The following is a 24,826-nucleotide window of genomic DNA, read 5'->3' on the forward strand; positions in this document are numbered from 1 at the left end:
TTAACGCTGTTCATATTGTTTTATTTTATCATATGGATCAACAATAACCGGTATTGTGGGTGAATGCCAGAATATTTCACACTGAACCTGCCATTTTTCTTAATTCACTGTTTTCTGCTAAAATAGTTTATATGATTCTGGTAAAATAAATCTGTAAACGCTACTGTCTGGCAAATCAAACGGAAGCCGTGAAAGCCTAACTTGCTTCCAGTGTGTTATATGTCCCCTATTTACAACAGTAATGGGGTCGAGAGGTCCGCTGTGGTGTTCATCTCGCAAACATATCTGGAAATTAAAAGAAAAATGAATGAAATTTCTATTCTGCTTATCAATGATATTCAAAGTTTGCCGAAACTGTTCCAGTCTTTCTCGTTTAAATTCCTCACTGTTTCTTGTTTTAGTTTTCAAGATAACTGTCTCGGCCTTTTGCATCATACTTCATTAAGTTTATCTACCCTACATTTGGTCAATTGCTCACCCATTTTCGTTTGCTGTAAGCAACTGTTTCTCTTAACAAAACATACCACTCCTTCAACTTTCCAGTGTCACTCCCACATCTCTTCTTGATATGAAAAAGTAGAGATTCAAAACTCAACTTGGTCAACTGAACAACTGACAGCAGTTTTTGAAATTAAAAGGAGAAACTCTGGACTCAGGCTTTGTAAGTGTTAAATAATATATATATATATATATATATATATATATATATATATATATATATATATATATATATATATATATATATATATATATATATATATATATATATATATATATATATATATATATATATATATATATATATATATATATTAGAAGATAAGGTAAACTCAAGTTCACCATTTATATTAATGCGTTTACTCTGCTCTCTAGCGGCAGATATGTAAACCACTTTGCAAGTTATTTAAATCCCCACACATCTAACATCTGATACCCGGAAAAGAATCGCAACGTATACGGCGAACTCGTTCAGTTTTTGCATGATAGAAGTTTCTCGTTAATAATTCGAGATGCCAAATGGTAAGAAAGCCATTGAAATCCTCAGAGACCATTATCTAGTAAAAAGCATGCTAGACTACTGAATCTTTACACTTAACTTACTGCACTCCAAATGTTGGAGAGTGAAACATGACTGATTACATGATGAAAACAGAGAGAGCGGCAACATCACCCAAGTCAGCGTCTGTCAGCCGGAGAGATAGTGAGTGATAGTCTACTTATTGCTATGATTTAAAAAGGCTTGCTGCCAGAATTCAAGCTATTTCGTGCTGTGGTAGGCCAGAAGAAGGCATTAACATTTTCTCAGTTTAAGGTCGAGTTAAGAGCTTTTGAAGAATCCGAAAAACCTTGTGAACAGCCAGAAAATAATGAATGTTTAATGAACTTGAGTGATAGAAAGAGAAGTCATTATCAAATTAAATGCTATTCGTGTAGTACACTTGGACATTCTGCAAAGGAATGCAGAATGAATAGGCCTAACTCTAGCAAAACTCAGGAATATAGGCCAACCAAAAGATGGTGTTTTAATTGCAAGTCTGCAAGCCACTTCACCACACAATGCCGCAAAAACAAGAAGGAAATCAAGAAGGATGCAGCCAAGAATGTGGCCAATGAACCAACTATTGCCAATGATAAAGATTTTGCATTTTGTACATATAGTGCAGAAAAACCTGAAGGTAAGGTGTTTAGTCAAAATTTATTGGTAGACACTGGTGCAACAGTACACATTATTTCGGAGAAAGATAAATTTGTGAAATTTGAGGAAAATTTTAACCCAAAGAAGTGCATGATAGAACTAGTTGATAGGAGCAAGGCCAGTAGTATAGTCCAAGGTAGAGGAGATGCCAAAGTAATGTTGCATTATAGTAGTGGTAGATTATGTAGGGTTACAGTGAAAGATGCATTATATGTACCTACATATAAGCAAGATATATTTTCTGTACAGGCAGCAACACAAAAAGGTGCCATTGTGATTTTTACCACTGAGTATGCTATGATGAAATCCCCTGGTAGCACAGTGCTTGACATTGAAAAACAGGGAAGGCTATATTATTTAAACAGTGTTAAAGGAAAGAATATTGCTAGTCACACAGTTATGAAGTGGCACAAAATTTTAGGACATTGTAACATGAGAGACACACTGTAATGGCTTCGCCAACAGGCATTACTTAAAACTTACGAGGTTACTTAGGTTAAATTGATACTGTTGATCACTCTGTGGCAGGGTAGGCTATGGATATATTATACCTTAGTTAGGACATGCTTCCCTGGGTGGTTAGTCTGCTGCCACTCATTTGAACAGCAACCAGAGGTTTCACAATAACACTAGTAAGTAGGTACATAGACTAACATAATATAACATTTTAGACTAATGAATGCATATAGTACAGACTTACCCGATTACACTGAAACTGGTCTATAGTAATACTTAAAGTAGTCAAGGGAATGGGAAAAGAATTGGTTAGAATGGCATTATAGAATAGGTAATAGAATACGGATAATTCAGGAGAATTGCCTAAATTGACATATAGCAAAGTATTTGCAACATGGCTTCACACACCTGTTGCTATGCTATCTATAAAGCACCCCTCTAGAGTACTTTCCACCCACTACAATTAGGTAATGTTTCTCATAAACAAAATAGGATAGCTTTTATATAACAGGAAGGAAACTGAGAGACATACTTCTTTATTGTTTATATATACATATATATGTATACAATTACATACTACTCCATTACACATACTTAAATTGGAAAGTGTAGTTGAAGGAATGTGTATCTCTAGGAAAGAAATTCAAGACTGTGAAGTATGTAGCCTAAGAAAATGACCCAATATAGAAGTAGGGAGCCCGACATGAGAGCTACAAATAATTTGTAGTTAGTTCACTGTGATTTAGCAGGACCAATGAATGTGGTTGGAAAAGGAGGTTACAAGTTTGCCATAACTTTTGTGGATGATTACTCCAGCATCATTATGGTGTATATGCTGAAGAACAAGAACAACACCACAAAAGCCAGGGGAAAATTTTTGGCAGATACCACTGTGTATGGTACAGTGAAGCGTTTTCAAACCGACAACGGTACTGAATTTACTTCAAGTGACTTTAGATCCCTCAATACAAGAAATAAAATTATACATGAATTTTCCACTCATTATTCCCCTCACCAAAACGGTATGGCAGAAAGATCATGGAGAACTTTGTTTGAAATGGCAAAGTGCTTACTAATAGATGCTGGACTACTGAAGTCATTGTGGCCATATGCACTTAAGATGTCCGCCTACACAAGAAACAGGTGCTTCAACAACAGGACAGGCAAGACTCCTTATGAGACATTAATTGGGAGAAAGCCTAACTTCAATGACCTACATTCGTTCGGTGCTACATGTTACACTTCCGGACGACATGGAAACAAGTTGGATGCAAGAAGTGTTAAAGCAGTATTTTTAGGATATGATGATGAGAGTCCTGCCTACCTAGCGTATCTTCCGAATGAAAATGCTGTAAAAAAGGAGAGATGTGTGAAATTTACCAAGAATGGGGGAGGCAATAGTAGGCCTAGTATACACTGTGAGGATGAAGATTCAATGAGGCCACAAATTCCAGAGGAGGAAGACCAGCCAGGTACGAAAGAAAATACCGAAGGATCAACCATGATCAAGGAAGATGGAATCGACCAAGAGAACACAGCTAGCCAAGAAACAATAAGATATCCAAAGAGAAATAGGAAGCCCCCCTAGCTACCTAAACGATTATGTGACAGATGGTGACGACATAGATCTTGTGGACACAGCAAGCTGGTCTGTCCACTGCTGCTTTGGAGTAGTTATGTCCCAACCACATATGCTGAGGCTATATCATCTCCAGATTCTGACAAATGGAGGGTGGCAATGAATGAAGAAATGGACGCCCTAGAAGAAAATGACGCATATGAACTGCAACCACCTCCAGAAAATAGGTCAGTGATAGGTGGAAGGTGGGTTTATACCAAGAAGACAGGCCTTGGTAGCTCTACGAAATACAAGGCAAGATATGTAGCTTTAAGATTTTCCCCTACTAAAAGGTGTAGACTTTAATAAAACATTTTCACCCACCGTAAAGTTCACTTTAGTAAGAATGTGGATGCAGGCTGCTGTACAGAAGACATATTAGTACATCAGATGGATGTCAAAACTGCTTATCTTAATGCAGATGTTGATTGTGAAATTTTCTTAGAACAGCCAGAAGGTTTTGTAAAAACAAATAGTGAAGGTAAGAAGCTTGTATGTAAACTGAAAAAGTCACTGTATGGGTTAAAACAAAGTGGTAAGAATTGGTACAAAGTGTTGCATGAATATCTTATTAATAATACTTTTGTGCAGTCACTTCCAGACCCATGTCTATATATAAAATCTTATGATGATTCTGTTGTGATTATTTTGTTTTGCGTCGATGATATAATCATTGCTGCAAGCAAAAGTCAAGCGCTAAACAGTATGAAGGTTCGTTTGAGTAGTAAGTTTAAAATGAAAGATATGGGTAAGTTATCCTGGTTTCTTGGTATGGAATTTATATTTCATGATGATTATGTGATCGCAAACCAGAGAAAGTATTGTGTAAAGGTACTTGCAAGATTTATTATGAATTACTGTAAGCCTAAAGCAATACCATGTGATGCAAGTGTTAGTAAGATCTGTGATGATAAAAATTCTGCAGAATTAGCAGATCCTAAGGAATGTAGAGAAATTGTGGTCAGTTTGATTTATGCTATGACTGGAACTAGACCAGATCTGTGCTACGTTGTAACAAAACTGTCTCAGTTTATGTCCAAACCAACTAAAGCCCATTTAGGCATAGCAAAGCATGTTCTAAAGTATATAAACAGAACACTTGATTTCAGTTTGAAGTTTAATAAGTCAAATGAACCATTAAGATTGATTGGTTATTGTGATTCTGATTGGGCGAAGGGGCAAGAACCAGTGTACAGACAAAATATGGGGAGACTGAGGCATCCCTGTCGGGGTTAGCCCCCATCAGGGATCAGCTCTGAGTCCATTCATGTTCCTCGTCGTTATAGATGCTTTGACATCAGAATTAAGGAACAACGAAGAACTGTGGGCATTGATGTTTGCTGATGATTTAGTTATTATAGCAGACACAGAAGAAGAACTGTAAGAAAGGTTTTTAGCGTGGAAAGAGCCCTACAAAAGAAAGAATTGAAAGTGAACATTGGAAAGACAGAGCTAATGATTAGTAGTAAAGAAGGACATGAAGAAGTAAACATTCAAGTGGAAGATGGTACTAAAACAGAACGACGAGTTTAACTACTTTGGATCAATAATAGCAGAGGAGGGAGGTACTGAGAAAACAGTGAGACAGAGTGAAAGAAGCCTGGCGAAAATGGAGAGAAGTAACTGGAGTAGTTTTAGAGAAGCAAATGCCACTAAGGCTCAAAATGAGGATTTATAAGACAGTTATCAGGCCTGTACTATTATATGGGGCAGAAACTTGGGCACTTAAGAGGAAAGAGGAGAGACTGTTGGAAAGAACCAAAATGAGGATGGTGAGATGGACGGCTGGAATACCACTACTGGAAAGGAGGGAGAGTCAAGATATAAGAAGAATGAGTGGTATATGTAATGTGTGGTATATGGGAATCTCGTCTGAGATACTACGGCCAATTGATAAGAAGAGAGGAGGTGGAACCAATCAAGAGAACTAAGAACATTCCAGTGATGGAAAAGAGGAGTGTGGGGTGCCAGCGGATCAGATGGATGGGTGTGGTGAGGAGGGATATGGGTGAGGCAGGACTGGGGGAAGATGATGCAAGGAATAGAAACAGATGAAGAAAGTTGACTCGAGTGGCTGACCTTACTTTACAGTGTGACTAATGATAGATGCAGTATTTCTGGTTATGGATTTCTTATGAATAATGATGGTGGATTAATTTCTTGGAAGAGCAAAAAGCAAAGGGTTGTAGCATTATCCACGTGTAAGGATGAATATATAGCTATCACTTATGCAATACAGGAAGCCAACTTTTTAAGAAACTTGTATTCTGATATGACAGATTATAAGATGGATTGTATAACTTTGTATGTTGATAATCAAGGTGCTATTGCTTTGGCTGAAAATCCTGTACATCATCAACGATCAAAGCGCACAGATGTAAGAAATCACTTTATAAGGTCAGAAGTGGAGGCAGGAATTATTAAACTTTTGTATGTTCCTTCAGAAGCAAACATTGCTGATCTGTTTACCAAACCCCTCTCTAGAAGTAAGATAGAGAAATTTAAAGTCATCAGAGGGTGACTTAAGTTGAAGGGGGAGTTTTAAGTATAAATACATTAGAAGATAAGGTAAACTTAAGTTCGCCATTTATACTGATGCGTTTGCTTTGCTCGCTAGCGGCAGATATGTAAACCAATAGTGTAAATAAAATCCGCTGTGGGTCTTTGCAACGGAAACTTTGTTATTTAAATTGCCACACATCTCCTCATTTATCACCACAAACATATCCTATGATCTAACAGTAAGAATATGCATGGATATGAGTGTGTGTGGTAAGAAGAAAAATGACTGATCCATACTTACCGAAATTTCAAATGACAGCGGTGATCATTCCACAGCGGTTTTTTATCTTCTTTGATCCAGTAGTGAATGCAGTCTTCTGCCCCGCCATGATTGTCTGGTTGATTAGGGTGCCACCTTGATTAAAAGAAAAAAGTGAACTTGAATGGTTTCCTACTTATAACAAGTCTTGAGTGCAGAGTGTGTATCGATAAAAAATATTGTTACAGATTGATTACTTTGAAGCATTTTGAATAACTAAACCATCCTCACTTTATTAATTACTTATTTGTTTATATACAGAGAACAGACAAAAGTCAAATAATTTCTGGAAATATAGTCAGGAAGCTGAGAAAAACAAGTTTCCTAACGGCAACAATACCACTTATAAACATCAGACCTCATAAATCTTGGCAAAACTTTAGACTTCATGACTGTAATGCTTAATTATGTCTGCATTTCAAGTGAAGTGATCATCAGCTGAGGATGCAATGAACAAGGTCACCTATCTCAGGACACGTAGGCCCTCCAGACGAGGAGGGGAAAGACAAGTTGCATACAGTAAGCATTACAAAATTCTAGTTCCTTCCTTTTGCAGGATATGGTATGTGGGGGACAGGTTGTTGGCAACTTACCATGTTCAGTCTCCTGTCAATGTGCCTATTTAGATCATCAATGGGGAGAAAAGAATCTTTAAAATGAAAATCACCTGTCGTCCTCGAAAGTCAATCCCAAACAGGAAGTGTCACGTCCATTGCTTAAATCTGGTTGGTACCGCAAAGGTCTGTGACCAAGGTATCATGTTGCAACTATATGAATTGGTATAACCCAAGATGGATTAGACATAAGTGGCAGGAACCACAAAGGACACACTAGTGTCTGTAGGCGTTAGTGGACACCTATAAAATAAGATCTTGGAATGTTAGATAAATGATGTGTCATGGAAGGGAAGCAGATGCTATGATGACAAGAAGGGAAACTGATAAAGTAGATGTGGAAGAATCAGTAATGCCACCCAAGTACTTCTGAGTCTTGCAACCCTTCCGTAGCTGTAGAAGCCCAGCTGACACCATCATGCATTCTCTTCCCTGGTTTGTATGATGCTAAGAACATGTCCAAATCATCTCCATCTCCCCTTTGTTGTTGTTTTATCTATATATAGAATTTCTGTAATTTCCTTTATAGTATCATTTCTTATAATAATTTTCTTAAGCTATATTCTCAAACTGATAAAATAATTTACATATGGATTCATTGTCATATCATGATTTGTGTCCATAAAGCAACACAGATTGCACTTGACATATATATTTTCACTTTTGTAGGCAATTTCAGCCTATTTAATTTATAAGTCTTATTCAGCTTGCCTAATATGAGAGAGTTTTTTAATAGGCTACTAAATTCCCACTCAAGAGAACCTGTACTGGATATCATTATTCCTAAGTATTTGAAAGAATATCTTCACTAAGCCTTTCTCCCTCTGGCATTATATATCTATTATGATGTATTTTATTGAGCAAGCTATGTAAATTTTGTGGTATTTTCCTGATTAGGACAGCACCATCTACATATTCTAAGTATATCGAATTTTATCATTAATCTAAACCTGTTGTTCCATCCCAAAACGTTTTTTTTCACTGTATAATCCATGGAATGGACAAACTGCAAATGTAACATAACACTTCCGTGTACAGCCCCACTACCTACTGCAAATTCTCCTAACATGACCCCTTCAACCTTAATTTTGAATTTGCTGTCTTCATGGATATTATCAATTATCTTCACAAATTTAATGGGAATATCCTATTGACATACAACCTTCCATGAATCACTAACAACTGGCAATTTCGTAAAAGTTGCAACAATATATTCCGTCGGGAAAGCAAAGTTTTCAGAAAGGAGCTGGGGAAAAGATAACGGAAAAATGAAAGGTGTAAGAACTGATGAAAATATCTTGCCAGGTAGCGTAACTTTCTATGTACCCTTTGTATTCGCGTTCATCTTGGGTACTGTACTATAAGTAAATGCATACAGGGCAGCATTTAAAATCCCCAGAGGGGAAAATGGACCATGGGCTATTAATAATAAAGAGTATTTCGTGGCTTCGCTAACTTACCAAGTCCTGGGAGGTTCCGTTTGTTGCTTGCCTTCTAAAACCCAGGTGTAATTGCCCTCAGTCGCCAAGTCATTCAGCCCAATCCATGCAGTCGCCTTCACTTGGCCTGTTTGATGAATGTCAAGTTAATCTCGCAAATTCAGGTGCTTTAGCGAAAGTTTAGCTATTACTATTATTAGCTTATCGTTGATAATGTGCAAAATATTCTTTGGGCATGAAACAGAAGTCACTGAATTTAATTTAAAAGGAGAAAGTAAATGCACGTGTAAAAAACTGGAAGATAAAACAGAGTAGGAAATAGGAATACACACACGCACACAGACACACACACGCATATTATATATATACACAGACATATATATACACATACATATTTGAATTTTATCACATTACCATTGCATTTTATATACACAAACATTAAGCTACAAATCCTTAATATCTAGTTCGCTCTACTTAGGGAATATCACTGAAAGGGAATTATGATAGATTAATGATTCGATACATGGGAGACGCGAACGCCCCACACTACATATCAGCTGTGACGAAAAAGTGATTTTATGGACAAAGCTTACTGTTACTTGGTCAAAAACCGCTAAAAGCCTGACGCAGCAACAACACAACGCTCTCTTTTGCGGTTTCTAAATTACGGGGAGACATTTCTCAACCCAATTCAGTATTAACAAGGATAGCACACTAATATTATTAATGAATAGTACCAGAATTAAGTACTTCCACTTACTGAGCAGTCCCTATAGACATGAACTCAGGTCGCAAGTTTCTGTGAGATACGACGACAGCTGTTCGGCCGCCGGCCCCCCCTCCCCCCCCCCCTCTCTCTCTCTCTCTCTCTCTCTCTCTCTCTCAAAATCTTACGAGTACTCAGGGGTCGATTTTCAGACCTAAGAGGACTCTATATATGTTACCTTGTTTCTATAAGTTACTTAATTGTGTAACTTCAAAGTATGAACACTCTACAGAGTTCATCAGATCAAACTTTATTCATCATTCACTAAAATGGGATCAAAGGAAAATGAAATAAAATGGAGGGATACTGGAATGCACTTGTAGAATTTAAACTTGAAATTAATTTAATAACTAAAGGTTAAACTATCAAATGGTTATCATATGACATCAATGAAAATGAATTACTCAAAGGGAAATACATCTCAAAGTCACTCAGACGAACCAAAGTGACAACAAGCTTCAAAGACTGAGGGCAATGTCCCTTTTTGAAGCACAAAACGCATCACAACACGACACCAGATAACAGATCAACTCCAAAAAATGGGCCAAGAAGCTGTTCGTTCCGTTCTGCATTCGAGTTTTATTGGGGAAAAGAGACAAGTTATACAATTACTGCGAATACAGAACTGACTTACAAAGCTGGCATTAACACGAAAACTTTAAGATAATTCTCAAGTTCGTGATCAAAACTAAATTAACATAATATTTGTTAAATGTAGTGAATTAACTGGTGATGTGTGACAATACAATTCTGGATGATGTTATGCCCATGCAGTACAGTATATGCAGTCAAATATAATGCCGGAAAGTGGAAAGTGACAACCGCTGGGCATCATCAACTCTTTTGCAGACGTAAGCATCTTTTTCATTAACATACCACAAAACTCCCCTCCAACTCTTCTTTTAGCTTCTTCACTAGATAATACAGAAATTATTTAAGCAGTATCATACAAAAATCAAACAAAATAATGTTAGAGTGTCATTCTTGAATAGATGTACATATTTCTACGAAACTGAAACATGCAGATTCATTTGGTTTTCACATGAATAACAGACACAAATAACATAGTACTCGTCTGTCGGTTACCTGACAGAAGGCAATTCACAACAGAAAATCAAATCAGTAATTTTCTTATGCTAATAGATGAAACTAATAACTCTTCAGCTGTCAAGAGAGGTAAAAGTTGTTTCCAATTCTTCCAAACATATCCTGTCAAGTGCAGGTATTTGTGCTTACATTTGAAATCTGTAGCATTTTCTGCTTTTATCTACTATTTCCTCTTCATACATAAATAAGCTGTTAAAATTTTTGTTGCTTAACACTAGACTTATTAAGATGAGTTATAAAATAGTAATGATATATATATATATATATATATATATATATATATATATATATATATATATATATATATATATATATATATATATATATATATATATATATATATATATATATATATATATATATATATATATATATATATATATATATATATATATACACACACACACACACACCAGCTGACCAACCCGGTGCTGCCCGGGAAGACTCTGAATGAAAACCGATAAAACACACACTCTCTCTCTCTCTCTCTCTCTCTCTCTCTCTCTCTCTCTCTCTCTCTCTCTCTCTCTCCCCAACACCCCCTCTGGTCTCTCTGTCACTTCCTTTCCCTTTCACTGTCTCTCACTCCCTTTCCTATTGAGATAGTTGCTTAAGTTACATTGCCCAGCATTTTTGACATATTATATTTCACCACTTCTCACTCCCCATTCCTATTGGGGCTGAACTTGGACTTAAAGGATATTGGGAGTGTCTCTATTCATCTCAGCAGCCTCAAAAACTATAGATTAGACACTAATATCTGCCATTTTTTACATTTTATTTTTCAACCCTTCTCACCCCCCTTCCTACTCGGGCTGAACTTGGACTTAAAGGGCATCGGGAATGTTACTATTCATCTGTGACCTCAAAAACTATGGACTAGAACAATAATATCTGTTGTTTTCAGTTTTTTATGCCACCCCCTTCCCACCCCTTCTCACCCGCTCCATATTGAGGCTGAATTTGGACTTAATGGGCATCGGGAAGGTCACTAATCATCTCAGTGACCTCTAAAACTATGGATTAGACACTAATATCTGTCGTTTTGGTTATTGTTATGTCACCCCCTTCCCACCACTCCTCACTCCCCTCCCTATCAGGGCTGAATTTGGATTTGAAGGGCATCGGGAGCATCACTATTCATCTCAGCGACCTCAAAAATTATGGATTAGACTCTAATATTTGTCATTTTGGGTTATTTTTACATTTCACCCCCTTCCCAAAGGCCCCCCCCTCCATCCCTTCGGTGCTATTGATGTCTTACCCCAACAATGCTCTTTCTGAGTCGGTAAGTCGTAAGTTTACCCAGTTTGGTAGAAATTCCTCAATGCGTTTCAGAGTGTTTGTGGAACATACACACATAGACACACATACATCCATTTATATATATATATATATATATATATATATATATATATATATATATATATATATATATATATATATATATATATATATATATATATATATATATATATATATATATATATATATATGTGTGTGTGTGTATATATATATATATATATATATATATATATATATATATATATATATATTTTTATCATACTGTGATATTGTATATAATCATGAAGCTACAAATGTCACTAAATATCAAATTCACGCTAACTCGGTATATCTCGTTGGAGAATTGTCACCGAAGGGGAATTTATAAGTGATAAATGAATTGGATTAGGGACACGAACCCGCGATTTAAAGCCTATTCAGCGATCCAGTTGGCGTAAACCATTGAGCCATCCAGGTATAAACTTTTGTCGAGATGTGATAGCTCAGTGGGGAAAGAACGTCGACTGGAGTTGCTGGATGACAGTTCATTGTCGTTTGGATCGCGCAGCTCTTGTTATGCAGTACAATCATGTCCATTTATCACTTAATATATAAATTCTCTATCTCTGTTGGATAATTTCCCAATATAGATGATAAATGGGAGAAGGTAGCATGAATTTGATAAATGAATTGGAAGGGACATTTATCACTTATATGATTGACAATCCAACAAATATACGAGGTGTGAATTTAAAAATTTAGCTTCATGATTGTATATAAATCACGGTGTGATAAAATTTCACATATATATATATATATATATATATATATATATATATATATATATATATATATATATATATATATATATATATATATATATATATATATATATACAAATGTCACTAAATATCAAATTATATATATATAGGAATTATATAGGGAATTTATATATATATATATATATCCCATGATATATATCCAGGAACTCCATCGATATTGATATATGGATATATATATATATGGGATACCGGCAGTACCAGTCCATTTATCACTTATAAATTATATATATGATAATTCCCAATATATATGAATTTGATATATGTAGCTTATGATATATATAAATATGATAAAAAATTTCTTATATACACACACACACATGTATATGTATATATATATATATATATATATATATATATATATATATATATATATATATATATATATATATATATATATATATATATATATATATATATATATATATATATATATATATATATATATATATATATATATATATATATATATATATATATATATATATATATATATATATATATATATATATATATATATATATATATATATATATATATATATATATATATATATATATATATATATATATATATATATATATATATATATATGTATATATATATATATATATATATATATATATATATATATATATATATATATATATATATATATATATATATATATATATATATATATATATATATATATATATATATATATATATATATATATATATATATATATATATATATATATATATATATATATATATATATATATATATATATATATATATATATATATATATATATATATATATATATATATATATATATATATATATATATATATATATATATATATATATATATATATATATATATATATATATATATATATATATATATATATATATATATATATATGTGTGTGTGTGTGTGTGTGTGTGTGTGTGTGTGTTTGTTTCAGGCAGAAATATGACATGAGCGGAATTGCATGATTTATCGGTAAGATGTATGGGATTAAGTCTATTATATTACATAGATAATATGCAAAATGACTGTCCACGCTAGAATGACTGGCAGCCATTTTTTGATTAGTGACTCTTAGAATAATATGTTTTCATACTGTTCAGTTAGTAATGGTAGAAAGAACCTCTCTCTCTCTCTCTCTCTCTCTCTCTCTCTCTCTCTCTCTCTCTCTCTCTCTCTCTCTCTCTCTCTCTATATATATATATATATATATATATATATATATATATATATATATATATATATATATATATATATATATATATATATATATATATATATATATATATATATATATATATATATATATATATATATATATATATATATATATATATATATATATATATATATATATATATATATATATATATATATATATATATATATATATATATATATATATATATATATATATATATATATATATATATATATATATATATATATATATATATATATATATATATATATATATATATATATATATATATATATATATATATATATATATATATATATATATATATATATATATATATATGAAATAAAGGCCCATAAAACACTATTTGAACGTTGCAACCATACATTTCGGACACTTCCTTCTGTGCCCCTGTTCACTGGAAAAATATGGACAGATGAAATGTTACAAGGGTATATATACAAAGCATATATAAGTGTGGCTTTAAGTCTCCGATGGTATGCAGGTGACCGTTTCCTAAGAAGGAGGAGAGCAAACTGTTCCCTAGTGGTTTTCGGCCCGTTAACTCCCGTTTGGCGTCGATTCTGGTGGTCGTGTGCTCTGGAACATCTTCTTCAGGACCGGTCTGAGGATTAAAGCGTCGATGTCGTCCGATTTTCAATGTCCTCCTGACAAGTTTATATTGTTGGTTTGATTGATGATAGCAGATTCCAGCATCTTTCTTTTGTACGGACAGCTACTTTTGAAAACCAGCTCCTCCCCACTCCAATTCATGATATGTCCTGTATTTCTGATAAGTAGGAAAAAGATCAGTACGTTACGCTTCGGAGAGTTCGGGGATTTTCCTACATTTCAGAAATACAGGACATATCATAAACTGGAGTGGGGCGGAGGTGGTTTTCCAAAGTAGCTGTCCTTACAAAAGAAAGATGCTGGAATCTGCTATCATCAGTCAGACCAACAATATGAACTTATCAGGAGGACATTGGAAATCGGACGACATCGACGCTTTAATCCTCAGACCGGTCCTGAAGAAGATGTTCCAGAGCACACGACCACCAGAATCGACGGCAAACAGGAGTTAACGGGCCGAAAACCACTAGGGAACAGTTTACTCTCCTCCCTCTTAGGAAACGGTCACCTGCATACCATCGGAGACTTAATGCCACACTTATATATGCTTTGTATATATACCCTTGTAACATTTCATCTGTCCATATTTTTCCAGTGAACAGGGGCATAGAAGCTAGTGCCCGAAATATATGGTTGCAACGTTCAAATAGTGTTTCATGGGCCTTCTTATCTTCATATTATACTGTAGTGTTACAGTAAAAGACATTCATATGTATATATATACACACACACACACACACACACACATATATATATATATATATATATATATATATATATATATATATATATATATATATATATATATATATATATATAATCCACACATCGAAGGGCACTATAGAAGGCAGGAGAAGGGCGCAGGAACACATACAGATCCAGTACATACAAATATTTGTCTACGCGTTTCTTGACCGCTGGTCACATCATTAGGACATCTACAGTTACAAATTAAAAAGGGGCATTCAGCATACATAGTTAAAAGTAAACATACACAAAACATATAAAACTTAAAATAGAAAATCAGTTAAACTTAAACAATCACACTTAAATACATTTACACAATAAAGAACCAATAAAAGAAAACTTAAAACGAACTTAATAAAAAACTGAACTTAATAAAAGGGGATTTAAAAATCAGCTTAAAAGGGAGAGCAGAAGGCGCACCTCTCAGGGTGAAAGAGGAAAAGGAGCACATAATGGAGGAGTGCTCCTTGTCTTTCTGTCCCTTATTTGACGCCAGGTACATACTGTAGACGACACATTCGTTCTACCGAAAAATGAGTATGATGCAGATAGATTTTTAAACCTAGCCAACAACTTTCACAATAATATTAATTTTACTATTGAAAAGGAACAAGACGGTAAGTTGGCTTTCCTTGATGTTTTAGTTACTAAAGATAATGATAATTTTAATACGACTATTTTTAGTACTTAAGGTTATTAAGAAAGTTCTCGATAAAAAAACTTGCTCCCTTAATGCCTAAATATAATGTACCTAAACTTACTATACATGCAAGCTTCTGTTTTTTACCTAACAATCAAAATTTTGCTAAGCAGTTTGCTAAAATTATCAAAAACATATTGGTGCTCTTAACATTAAATTAATACCAAAAAATCCTAAAACCATTGGTTCTTTGTTTCCCTTCAAGGATCGGCTCTGTCCCTTGATGACGTCGGGCGTCGTATATGAGTACAAGTGCCCCGGATGTAGTTCCGGGAATTACGTTGGTTCGACTCGGCGCCTCCTCAAGGTCAGGGCCGATTCTCACATGGGCGTGAGTTATCGTACGGGTTGCAGACTGTCTAATCCCGAACTTTCAAATATAAGATCCTACGACAACTTCAGAATAATTGGCCAAGCTATAGAACCTGGAGAATAGCTTCTCTTGGAAAGTCTGAACATCAAAAGAATTGTACCGACATAAAATTGCCAATCATCGGCAGTTCCTCTGTTCATAGCATGATTCGACTGTTTGTTTATATTTGTCCGCGGCGTCCTTCTGTTTTTGTGCTGTTTTCTTTGTGTGTTCTCCTCTTTCACCCCGAGAGGTGCGCCTTCTGCTCTCCCTCTAAACTTTATTTTTAAAATCCTTTTTATTAAGTTCATTTTAAGTTTTCTTTTATTGGTTCTTTAATGTGTAAATGTATTTAAGTGTGATTGTTTAAATTTAACTGATTTTCTATTTTAAGTTTTTTATGTTTTGTGTACGTTTACGTTTAACTATGTATGCTGAATGCCCCTTTTTCATTTACAACTGTAGATGTCCTGATGATGTGACCACGGGTCACGAAACGCATAGACAAATAAATGTATGTACTGGATCTGTATGTGTTCCATGCCCTTCTCCTGCCTATATATATATATATATATATATATATATATATATATATATATATATATATATATATATATATATATATATATATATATATATATATATATATATATATATATATATATATATATATATATATATATATATATATATATATATATATATATATATATATATATATATATATATATATGTGTGTGTGTGTGTGTGTGTGTGTGTACATATATATATATGTATATATATATGTATATATATATATATATATATATATATATATATATATATATATATATATATATATATATATATATATATATATATATATATATATATATATTATGGAGGGCAAGGAAACAGCAAGCTTTGCGTGGACGAAAAGAGTGCTCATGGCTGTGTCGAGAATGGAGTGGATTAGTGTTACATACTTTTCAGATGTACAGAAACGGAAGAGCCAGAATGAAGGTGAAAATCAGATGATAGACAGACCGAAGAAAACTTTTAAGTACTAAGTCTGACAGGCTGAAATATGGGGTCATTCTGTTGTGGTACCTCATCTCCTGGGCCTGGATACAAAGCGCTCATTGTTGAATATTGGACACTTACTGGCAACGAAATTAAACTCTTCATGTGTTGTGATCTTGACGTAATCACCGGCCATATCAAGGCAGTCCTTTCGTCCTTCCTCCCAAGAGCCCTCTGCGATGGAAAAGAAGTAACACGAATTTTCGAAGTATTGCCAGCCCTCCTTGCACTTGGGGTTGGTAGAATGAGCTGTACAAATGAAAGTAAAGTCTCATTACTGTCTTGCATCACAGCAAAGATTCCTGGAGACACGATAATGAATAATGAAGACAATAATTACAATCGTACCAAAGCGTTCTCTTCTTTTTAAGTTGCTGCAGTGGGCGAGACCTGTTACTGTCTTTTTCCCATTAGCTGCCCTTTAAGGGTGACAAAGCGTTACCAGGCGCTCTAAACTAAGTATCTCATTTTTATCCACAAAAATGGTGGCAGTGACTGTACCAGCCCTAAGGGAGACTTGAACTCAAAATTCTACGTTAAGCAACAATCACAAGGAGCTAAAAACAAGAAAAAATTACAAACTCTCCCAAAGCGAACGAAACTACTCCAACAACGGCTATCTGTGTAGATGAAATTCCAATCCTCTTATCTCGATATTGTACATCACTGGTTAAAACAAAGGTGTTATGGTAATTTCTAAAGACTAATTCAATGCAATAGCTGAAACTGAACACTGAATTTGTGACATTCACATAACACAGTAATAGAACAAATTTCAGAGGATTCTTTGTAATAAAACTAGCAAAGATGTTGATTTATATAACTCAAGGAATTTTACAAATTATTTTCTTTTCTTCGAATAAGGATGAAAAGATCTACCCAATATAAATTTCATTTCTTATATTAAGGCATACGTATACGCATACGTAGCAATGGACTACGGAAAATATATTGTTTAATTAAGAGTGATGAATACAATAGGCTATCTTGTCAAAGCGTTGTCATGTGTGCATATTTGAAAGGAATACGAAATATGACAAGCGCAAGCGAGGAAAGGAAAAAAATAAAAATGTTTAAAATAATAAAATAGCTAAGTAACTAAACCATTACTATAAGTAATGGATTTTTCGCCAATGTAGTCTTTAGTAATAAATGTTGCAATACAGTCTGCACTTGTTACAAATCATAATTACAAATAGTTGTCTAGACGTCTTACCATTAATTCCTTCGGCTGCCAATCCATCAATTTTCAGTTCCATCTGGCTAAGCCTTGATTCAAGGTTTGTTAAATCTTTGCCACTACGGCTGCTGCCAATTTTTCCCTCCAGTTCAGCAGTTTTCAAAAGAAGCTCCAGCTGGTTGAGAAGTATTGTAGATTTGACCTCTTGCTTAAAATCCAGGAAAGATTTAATGTCCTGGACTTTATCAGATAGTTCTGGAAAAAAAGAAATTTTTCTCAGCATCGCAGGCAATATAATATGTGGAAAATCATGATGATATAAGTGATAAATTATAATGTTCGTACACAGATCACGAAGTCGACCGAAAATTTGAGGAAAAAAGAGCCAATACGTCTACAAACAGCCCAGAAATCGTTTCTTTCTGTAACGGGGCCTGGCATTTGCAGAAAGAAGCTATGCGAAATATATTTTGGTTTTTATCATCTGCAGTAGGCATGTCACTATTATGAATGGATAAATCCAAACATATTAAATGGAAATAAATACGAGGACAATAAAAAATTTAAAAATTGGCTCTGACGGTGTCGTCTGCTAAGAAAAGATACTGCTAAGAAAAAAACCATTGCGATATGCTTAAGTATGTAAATGCAATTTTGTTCCCAACAATTATGCTAAATTTGGACATCAAGAGTGATTTAAACCTTATCTGAGAACTTAAAGTACTGAACTTATCCTCTGCTTACTACCTTCTATAGAGCTGAGCGATAAAGCATTGTACAGACAAAAACTGATGAAAGACATATATAAAGTGACGGTAGCCTAAGGATGTGCTGAGAGTATACAATGGGTAGGTAAATCACAGAACACTTTTCTTTTATTCTAAATAACATTTCATGCAATGTTGTAAAGTCTGAAATACAAAATAAGGTTAAACATTCATAAAGAGTTGATAGAGGTCTGCCAGGTTTGCAATGGATTTTTCTTAGCAGTATTTTTTCTTAGCAGACGACACTGTCAGACCCAGTTTTTGCATTTGTTCACTGTTTCCTCATATTTATTTACATTTAATTTATTTGAATTTATCCATTCATACTAGTGACATGACTACTGCAGATAATAAAAAACTCAATATATTTTGCGTAGCTTCTTTTCCCAAATGCCAAGCCCCAATTACAAACAGGAACGGTTTCTAGGATGTTTCAGACGACTTGCAATAACCACCAATAGTGCCTCATTTCTGTCAAATTTTTGATCGACTTCACGTGACCTTCTCTGTATGAGCAGTATAATTTATCACTTATATCATCTGCTTAGGCGTGGAATTTATTTCTGGTGATAGAAACTCATTTCTCGTCATAATGTGGTTCAGATTCCACAATAAGCTGTAGGTCCCGTTGCTAGGTAACCAATTGGTTCTTAGCCACGTAAAATAAATCTAATCATTCCTTGGGGCCAGCCCTCTCTAGGAGAGCTCTTCATCAGGTCAGTGGTCTGGTTAAACTAAGGTATTCTTAACTTAACTTACATACGGTAAGAGCTTCAGAGGAAGCCGGATGTGATCCGTGGCCAAGTCCGGTCACTTCAGTATATCAGTTGATATCTTTGTCATCATTTGTTGTATAGAGATGCGGATCATTCTAGAACCCGCTGCGATCGTAGGTTGTTCTGAACTCTTCATGCCATAATTAACAATTGTGAGTAACATACACTGCTAAGTTGCGCGAGGCTCAATTCTGAGTAACTTTGTCAATTTCCAATATTTTTTTCAGCGCACATGTTTCTTGGGACCACGAGGTCCATCCTTTGTTAGCATAGCTGACGCCAGGTTGAATTAGTTTGATTCCATTGTTGTTATTTCCTTATTGACGTAAATGTGCGCAGCTAGGCCAATTACAGATTCTAATTTTTGTATGGAAATAGTAAAATTCTAACCTGTTTGTGTGCCATCCTACCACCTGTGATTCTGACTTGTAGTCGTGCTGTAAGGACTGTGCATCTCAGACCACAACATCGGGCCGCGAACTCTTAAATGTGCAGTCCACTCAATCATTACCGAGAAAAATTCTCAGACAGTCTTCGTCCAAAAGTCAAGTTTGATGTGGTATAAACTGATTCGTTGAACCACAGCTATCAGGTCCAGGGGGGTGGGGATCGTTTCCACCGAATTCGGAACTTTATGATAACTAAAGTTGAGCATTTAGTCATGGGCATTGATATGACACACATAGGGGTAATTATCGGATAACCTTTAAATCCCTTGATAACCTATAGACACCAGACAGTTACAAGCACAGTTAATCACCAAGTGCAAAGCTGTTTTATCAGTATCCAGTGATAAACCAAAGAGGGAAATCAGATAGAACGGAAACGAGATAAGACGCATCATTTCTCTCTTGGCAATTGCATGTCAGTATTATATTAGGAAAAAATAAATAAATTAAAACTTTTATGACATTGTCGAAAAGCACGATTAGTAGTCTAAATAACGTCTGGGCTTAGATTTCCTCAGAAAGTGGACCCACCGGAGGGAGGAAGAGTCGGCCGGCCACCCGCCTCCCGTCGCCCCTGACTGTCGATTTCGAATTATCAAGAACTAACTTGCGGAGGTCGGCAAGAAAGAAATGAAAATACCATCGAAATTATTAATCATACATGTTTTCAAAACGTTGTATTGAAAATTTTAAACATATTTTATGGAATAAATGTAATTATCTAAACTTTACTTTGGGTTTTAATACACACATTTATATATAGAGCTTCTTCTTCTTCGTTTAACGTGCTTTTTTCCCATTTTTCATATCATGGGGTAAGCACGATGCCTTCTTTTGAAGGACTTTGATTTGGCGTTGGGGTAGGCCGTAGCCTCGATCGGCTGCCCTGCCTGACATCGCTTAGACCCCGGTAGCAAATGTGTATATGTATCGTGCCAAATCCCCAGCTCCCTTTCTCCCAGCAGCGAAGAGACGTGAGCGGTTTAGGCCGAGAGTTCGAGACGTCTAAGGCGTCTGTTATGTTTTTAGAAAGTGTTGGAGTGGCTTTGTTTGTGTCACATGTATATATATATATATATATATATATATATATATATATATATATATATATATATATATATATATATATATATATATATATATATATATATATATATATATATATTCATCAAATCAAAATCAATCATTTAAATATATATATATATATATACGGGGATGCATAGGGCTTCTTGTATAAATATATATATATATATATATATATATATATATATATATATATATATATATATATATATATATATATATATATATATATATATATATATATATATATAAATATATATGTGTGTGTGTATATATAAAACTAAAGTACAATCACACTTGATATATATATAAATATACATCATATATATCAAACACTATTCAAAGGAATCAAAAAAACTGTTGTAAATCGGGGACCGGTCTTGTATAAATATATAGTATATATTTATATATATAGCCATCTTCAAAGGGCTGATACATAGTGGTGTTATTTCATCAAATGTGTGTGTAACAAAACTAAAGCACAATCGAACATGCAGTCGGTTGAAACCAGTATTTCAAACACTACCCAGCAAAGGAATGAAAAACTGTTTAAATCTGTCTGTCTTGGCTTTTTGTAAGCCATCTTCAAAGGGCTGATACAAAGTGGTGTTATTTAAATGTTGTAACAAGATTTTTACCATTGCAGTCGTGTCATTTCCTCTGATTTTACGTCTGTATGCTTTTTCATTTTTTTCATTTATGTTGAATTTTTACCATATCATATATATTTATACCCGTTTTTAATTTTTTCATTTTGGTATTTGATATATATATATATATATATATATATATATATATATATATATATATATATATATATATACATACATATATATATATATATATATATATATATATATATATATATATATATATATATATATATATATATATATATATATATATATATATATATATATATATATATATATATATAATTTTATTAACTACAATAAGGAGATTGTGGTTATACAATTAAAAGGTAACCAATAAATCATATATATATATATATATATATATATATATATATATATATATATATATATATATATATATATATATATATATATATATATATATATATATATATATATATATATATATATATATATATATATTGTGTGTGTGATGTGCCATGAAATCCAGTGATATTGGATAGTAATCTAATGCCCTTTCTAGCCCAGACCCGAAGAAAATCAGAACACAAGAAAAATAAGGAAGAAGGCTGGCGCCCTTTCAAAGAAGGGAGGTATTAGTGAGGAGAAAAAAGCGCGGGAACGAGATCTAAAGTTGGGCTGCAAAGGGAAGAGGCAGTCACTGAAGTAAGTCCTAAGGCCGCTGACGTGGGAAGTATCGCGATGGTTGTTACGAGTCGTTTTGATGGAAGAGGGAACCCTCCTTGTGTGCCCCAACAGAACATTCAACCCAATGTTACCTGGGGAAAGGAGGGTCTCTGATGGTACGAAGTTGTCTGGAGGTCCACACCAGGCCTCCTGTCAACCTTGGAAATAAGATATTACTCGGTGGATAAGGCTTTTAAGCTTATTTTACGCCTATAAAAGCTGAACATTACTGATCCTAGGGGGCAGATTTGTTCGTGTCGACTTTCACCAAAAATGGTGTTCATAGCTCGTGGAATTTCTCTGCTAAGAGAAAACGTCCAGTTGTTAATCCCTGGCTGTAGACAATGTCTTGGCCAGTTTCATGGATTGGATACAAAATTATTTATTTAAACGTAAGTTGTATTAGATTTGATAACTGTATATTATATTTTCCATGCTTCCGTATGCATGTACAATATGCTCATGCATCAGTAAGACTTGGGATGAAGGCATAGAACCACACCAATACAAAATATAGGAAATATCACAGTTGGTGTTGTCTTCTGGTCAATATCACCAAGCTGAAAGGAACACATGAAAACATCTTTGGCTTAGAAAAATCTTGGTATTAGATCCTTGTAGGGAGGCAATGCTGTCAGTGCACTTTAGGCATAAGTAAAGTAGAGTAAAGGTTCTTTGCTGCGTCATAGCTGCAACCCCTTTCATTCCTCTTCATATTCTTCCATCCTATTTTTGCCCTCTGGTGAAGATTGATTCGTAGAGCAACTGTGAGGTTTTCCTCCAGTTGCAACTTTCAAACCTTTTTACTGTCAATTTCCTTTTCAGTGCTGAATGACCTCATAGGCCCCAGCACTTGGCTTTGGGCCTAAATTCTATATGCTATTCTATTCTCGTGGAATTTCTCGTCCAAAGACCAAGACTAAAATCGAGGAATCTCCAGCAAAAAGAGCGCGGAGGGACGGCAATTAAGTTGGTTTTCAAACAAGAGTTTTTCAGAAATGTGTAAATTTCATGAAACTAGAAATCGTCGCACTTCTCCATTAGTTCACAGAAACAAATTGTTAGGAATTATATCCGTTAATTTCTTTCCCAAGATATTTCTGCATTCCAGGTGAATAACAGGAAGAAGTTCTTACCTGCAAAGCTTTCCGGAACAAAGCTGGTTTGCACAACCCTCCCGAGACAAATGTGAGAAAACAGGAGGCCAATACAGACCAGATGCCGGGTCCAAGAAGCGAACGCCATATTTCCTTCCCTTCCGTTCTAGCCACGTGGGTCGGGTTTCAGCAGCAGAGCGTCTCAGTCGAAATCCTACGAGGATCTTGGGTGCACCGTGGACAACTGAAAGTTTAACGACTGCGCGAGACTTTAAGAATGGCAGAGAAGCTGGTATTTCCCGTCATTGGTGTGAGGAGTCTGGGTGCATGTGAGGGGCGTCCTTTGATAAGGCCAGCAGGACATGGGCTACCTAGGAATTCCCATAAAAACGTAGATGAGATAAACGAAAAATTTTAGAATTATTAGGCAATAAAGATACTTCATTGTTTCAAATGTAACCTCCCCTTCCGTTACTTATCCGCTTCGTAAGTGCGTCAAACCGCCTCTCCGTTCCTTGTTTAGCTCTACATTTGTACATTAATCACGTAGTATTTGTCACTTGTTATTGTTTCTGATTCTTTATGTATCTCATTATATGTATCATTCTACGGCCTATTCGCCGATATATATATCTGCCTTGTACATGTTCTGTAATGCTCCGTATATGTTATTGTATGTCTTTCAACAAACACAATTCTGTACGGACGCAGCGGGGGCCCGCAGGTCGCCCGCTACCTTTCCGTCCGATTTCCGCATTATAAGTACGTACCTGTCGTG

At 34.5% G+C, this 24,826-nt stretch overlaps 1 protein-coding gene across 1 annotated transcript; it reads right to left on the minus strand.

The window, feature by feature from the left end:
- On the minus strand, window positions 1-24,382 carry LOC136852266 (alpha-N-acetylgalactosamine-specific lectin-like). The gene is made up of 6 exons (XM_067126736.1): window positions 24,088-24,382; window positions 18,570-18,788; window positions 17,435-17,602; window positions 8,666-8,771; window positions 6,574-6,687; window positions 1-285 (listed from the first exon to the last, which is right to left on the minus strand). The coding sequence occupies exons 1-6, from the start codon at window positions 24,194-24,196 to the stop codon at window positions 231-233; spliced, it is 771 nt and encodes a 256-aa protein (XP_066982837.1). The 5' UTR covers window positions 24,197-24,382; the 3' UTR covers window positions 1-230.
- Between the last annotated feature and the right edge of the window lie 444 nt (window positions 24,383-24,826).

The sequence above is a fragment of the Macrobrachium rosenbergii genome, chromosome 25, assembly GCF_040412425.1.
Source record: "Macrobrachium rosenbergii isolate ZJJX-2024 chromosome 25, ASM4041242v1, whole genome shotgun sequence".
Taxonomy (NCBI): Eukaryota; Metazoa; Arthropoda; class Malacostraca; order Decapoda; family Palaemonidae; genus Macrobrachium; species Macrobrachium rosenbergii.